Raw genomic sequence first — 4,676 nt, forward strand, 5'->3', positions numbered from 1 at the left:
AAAATACACTCATTGATAGTTTTTTTTTTTTTTTTTTTTTTTTTTTTTTTTTTTTTTTTACAGGAAAAAAAACAAGGAAATAATAAATAAATTGTTAGACAAGACATGAGAGACATGTAAATAAAGAAATGACTGACAGGTTTGCATGTTATTTATATATATGAATATATTTGCAGAAGAGATCTGTTAACATTGGCTCGCGTATTTATCGTATGTTATCCTATGTGTATATTTACACTGGCTTGATGAAAGAGAGCGAAATATGGAATGGAGGAGAGGGGGAAAGTGAGAGAATAAGGGATAAAGAAAGAAGAGAGAGGGAGAGAAATAAGGGAAGAACCAGGAGTGAGGGAGAGAAAGAAGGGAAGAACAAGGAGAGAGGGAGAGAAAGAAGGGAAAAACAAGGAGTGAGGGAGAAAAAGAGAGAGGGAGAGAAAGAGGGGAAAAACCAGGAGTGAGGGAGAAAAACAAATGCTGGAGGGTAGAAGAGATAAAAAAGGAGAGGAAGAGAGATCACGTGGAAGAGATGTGGAGGGGAAGAGGGGGAATGGGAGAAAGAGATGTAGAGAGAGGGAAAAAAGAAGAATGGGAGAGAGAATCAGAGAACGGATTGAGATTGAGTAAGTGAAATAGATGCTGGGAAAGGAGGGAAATGAGAATATCAGAGAGACATAGAGAAGAGGGTATTAATAATGATAATGATAATGATAATGAGAGAGAGAGAGGAGAGAGAGAGAGAGAGAGAGAGAGAGAGAGAGAGAGAGAGAGAGAGAGAGAGAGAGAGAGAGAGAGAGAGAGAGAGAGAGAGAGAGAGAGAGAGAGAGAGAGAGAGAGAGAGAAGGCGCAGGGAGACGAAGAGAAAAAGCAAATATGACTGAGGGAGAGAGAGAATTAGAAGGTAATTAAGTTCCAAGAAAGAAGGAAATACACAAAACGAAAGTAGAAGCACGTGGAAAGAAGAAAGAGAAAAGCGAAAGGGAGAGAGAGAGAAAGAAAGGAAATGAAAGAAAGAAAGAAAGCGGAAGAGAGAGAGAGAGAGCCAGTGATTAATAATTTCCTTCCCATTCCCAGGTGAAGCAAATCATGGAAGAGGCAGTGACGCGAAAGTTCGTCCACGAGGAGAGCAGCAGCATCACTTCGCTCTGTGGTGAGTGGGACTTTTATTCGTTTTTGTTGTTGTTGTTGTTCTTGTTCTTCGGCTTTTTCTTTTATTTCCTCCGAGTTGGCCTTTTTTTTTTTTTTTTTTTCCTCTTTTCTTTCCTTTCTCTCTCTCTCTCTCTCTCTCTCTCTCTCTCTCTCTCTCTCTCTCTCTCTCTCTCTCTCTCTCTCTCTTCTCTCTCTCTCTCTCTCTCTCTCTCTCTCTCTCTCTCTCTCCATCCATCCATCCATCCATCCATCTTTCTATTTATCTCTTTCTTTCTCAGTTTATCTATCTGTCTCTTTCTTTCTCGTTCTCCTTCTCTTTTTCTCTTTTTCACTCGTTCATCTTTTGTTTTCACATAAGGCATTATATTTCCGGGTACGGTTGCTGATATCAAGCAATTTCCTGCCTTCTTTTTCTTCTTATATATATATTTCTGTCTTTGTTATCGGCTTGACTCTCTTCCTGTCCTTCCTGTTATTAGTTTCAGTTTATTGGAAACGGTTTTTCCGTATTTTTTTATTGTTATTATTATTCTCCTTTTTGGATTTTCGATTTTCTCTCTCTATCTTATCTATCTCAATTTATCTATTTCTCTCTCTGTCTAATCTGTCCATCTCTTACTCTCTCAATTTATCTCTATCTATCTATCTATTCTATCTATCTCTTTCTCTCAGTTTATCAATTTCTTTCTTTCTCTATCTAATCTTTCCATCTCTCTCTCTCTCAATTTATCTCTCTCTATATATCTCTAATCTCTCTCTCTCTCTCTCTGTTTATCAATTTCTTTCTCGTTCTCCTTCACTTTCTTTCTCCTTTCCACTTGTTCATCTTTTGTTTTCGCATAAGGCATCATATTTCCGGGTACGGCTGCTGGTATCAAGCAATTTCCTGCCTTCTTTTTCTTCTTCTTTTTCTGTGTCTTTGCTATCGGCTCGACTTTCTTCCTGTCCTTCCTGTTATTGATTTCAGCTTTTTGGAAACGGTTTTTCCGTATATTTATTATTGTTATTATTATTCTCCTTTTTGAATTTTCGATTTTCTCTCTCTCTTTCTCTCTCTCTATCTATCTATCTATCTCAATTTATCTATTTCTTTCTCTGTTTAATCTGTCCATCTCTTACTCTCTCAATTTATCTCTATCTATCTAATCTATCTTTCTCTTTCTCTCTCAGTTTATCTATTTCTCTCACTCTATCTTATCTTTCCATCTCTTTCTCTCTCAGTTTATCTCTCTCTATATATCTCTAATCTCTCTCTCTCTCTCTCTGTTTATCAATTTCTTTTTTTCTCGTTCTCCTTCTTGTTCTTTCTTTCTCCTTTCCGCTCGTTCATCTTTTGTTTTCGCAAAAGGCATTATATTTCCGGGTACGGCTGCTGATATCAAGCAATTTCCTGCCTTCTCTTTCTTCTTCTTTTTCTGTGTCTTTGCTATCGGCTCGACTTTCTTCCTGTCCTTCCTGTTATTAATTTAAGCTTTTTGGAAACGGGTTTTCCGTATTTTTTTATTATTATTATTATTCTCCTTTTTGGATTTTCGATTTTCTCTCTCTCTCTCTCTTATCTTATCTATCTCAATTTATCTATTTCTCTCTTTCTAATCTGTCCATCTCTTTCTCTCTCAGTTTATCAATTTCTTTCTTTATCTAATATTTCCATCTCTTTCTCTCTCAATTTATCTCTCTCTATATATCTCTAATCTCTCTCTCTCTCTCTCTGTCTGTTTATCAATTTCTTTCTTTCTCGTTCTCCTTCACTTTCTTTCTCCTTTCCACTCGCTCATCTTTTGTTTTCACTTAAGGCATCATATTTCCGGGTACGGCTGCTGATATCAAGCAATTTCCTGCCTTCTTTTTCTTCTTCTTTTTCTGTGTCTTTGCTATCGGCTTGACATTCTTCCTGTCGATCCTGTTATTAATTTCAGCTTTTTGGAAACGGGTTTTCCGTATTTTTATTATCATTATTATTATTCTCCTTTTTGAATTTTCGATTCTCTCTCTCTCTCTCTCTCTTTCTCTCTCTCTCTCTCTCTCTCTCTCTCTCTCTCTCTCTCTCTCTCTCTCTCTCTCTCTCTCTCTCTCTCTCTCTATCTATCTATCTATCTATCTATCTGTCTGTCTATCTCAATGTATCTATTTCTCTCTCTATGTCTAATCTGTCCATCTCTTTCTCTCTCAGATTATCTCTCTCTATCTATCTAATTTATCTTTTTCTCAGTTTATCAATTTCTTTCTTTCTCTTTCTAATCTTTCCATCTCTCTCTCTCAATTTATCTCTCTCTATATATCTCTAATCTATCTCTCTCTCTCTCAGTTTATCAATTTCTTTCTTTCTCGTTCTCCTTCACTTTCTTTCTCCTTTTCACTCGTTCATCTTTTGTTTTCGCATAAGGCATTATATTTCCGGGTACGGCTGCTGGTATCAAGCAATTTCCTGTCTTCTTTTTCTTCTTATGTTTTTTTCTGTCTTCCTGTTATTAATTTCAGTTTATTGGAAGCGCTTTTTCCTCCTTTTCTCAGCTCTCCTTGTCAAGATTTTTATTCCTTTGTTCAACTCTCCTTGTCAACCTCTTCGTCTTTTTTATTTTCAATTTTATCTTTTATCTTTTCCCGTCGTTTGTTTATTTGATTTTTATATTGGATTTTTTTATTGTAGTTTTATTTTTCTGTGTATTTTTTCGATTAGATTTTTTGTATTTGTTTATTTGTTCCTAAATGCACTCCTTTTTAATATATTGTAATTTGTATTTTTTTGCATCCAAGTTTATTGTTCTCTTCTTCTCATTTTCCGTCTTTGTCTCTTCCGTCTTTGTCCCCTTCATTTTATCTTTTTTTTTCTTTTTCATCAGTGTCTTTCTCTATTTCTCTTCATTGTCTCTTTATCTTCTTTCCCTTTCTTCTGTCTTTCTTACTCAGCCATCCCCTTTTTATTTTTTTTCCATCCATCTACCTTCCAATTGTATATTTTCCCATCTGTTCATTCATTTTTTTAATAATTCATTCATTCATCCATCCATCCATCCATCCATCCATCCATCCATCCATCCATCCATCCATCCATCCATCCATCCATCCATCCATCCATCCATCCATCCATCCATCCATCCATCCATCCATCCATCCATCCATCCATCCATCCATCCATCCATCCACCCACCCACCCACCCATCCATCCATCCATCCACCCATCTATCTACCCATCCATCCACCTACCCACCCAGCCTGCCAACGCCCTTTATCTATCCTCATATCCACCCATCCACCCTCTCATCACGGTGTTCCTCCTCCTCTCCTCCTCCGTTCTCCATCTCTCCCTTCGTGTCTTGTCTCAAATTGCCTCATTTTCTTCCTGTCCTCCTATTTCGCATCGGGGAATTACAGGGTGTCCCGGGGGAGTGGGCGAGAGGAAGAATGGGCGTGCGTGTGGGCGTGAGAGTGAGAGAATGTGAGGGTAAGGATGGGTGTGAGAGTGAGAGTGAGAGAGAGAGTGTGAGGGTATAGGTGGGTGTGGGTGTGAGAGGGAGAGAATGGGTGTG

The 4,676-nt window shown here is 37.7% G+C and overlaps 1 protein-coding gene across 4 annotated transcripts in view; it reads left to right on the forward strand.

Annotated features, from left to right (window-relative positions):
• The first annotated feature begins 1,075 nt into the window (after positions 1 to 1,075).
• LOC138867189 (small G protein signaling modulator 2-like) overlaps positions 1,076 to 4,676 on the forward strand; it is a 138,166-nt gene continuing 134,565 nt past the window's right edge. For all 4 annotated transcript variants that reach the window (XM_070141941.1, XM_070141944.1, XM_070141942.1 and 1 more), the window contains exon 1: positions 1,076 to 1,147. In XM_070141941.1, the coding sequence (XP_069998042.1) occupies positions 1,084 to 1,147 (64 nt within the window). In that variant the 5' untranslated portion in view covers positions 1,076 to 1,083. The remainder of the gene's footprint in view (positions 1,148 to 4,676) is intronic.

The sequence above is a fragment of the Penaeus vannamei genome, chromosome 28, assembly GCF_042767895.1.
Source record: "Penaeus vannamei isolate JL-2024 chromosome 28, ASM4276789v1, whole genome shotgun sequence".
Classification (NCBI taxonomy): Eukaryota; Metazoa; Arthropoda; class Malacostraca; order Decapoda; family Penaeidae; genus Penaeus; species Penaeus vannamei.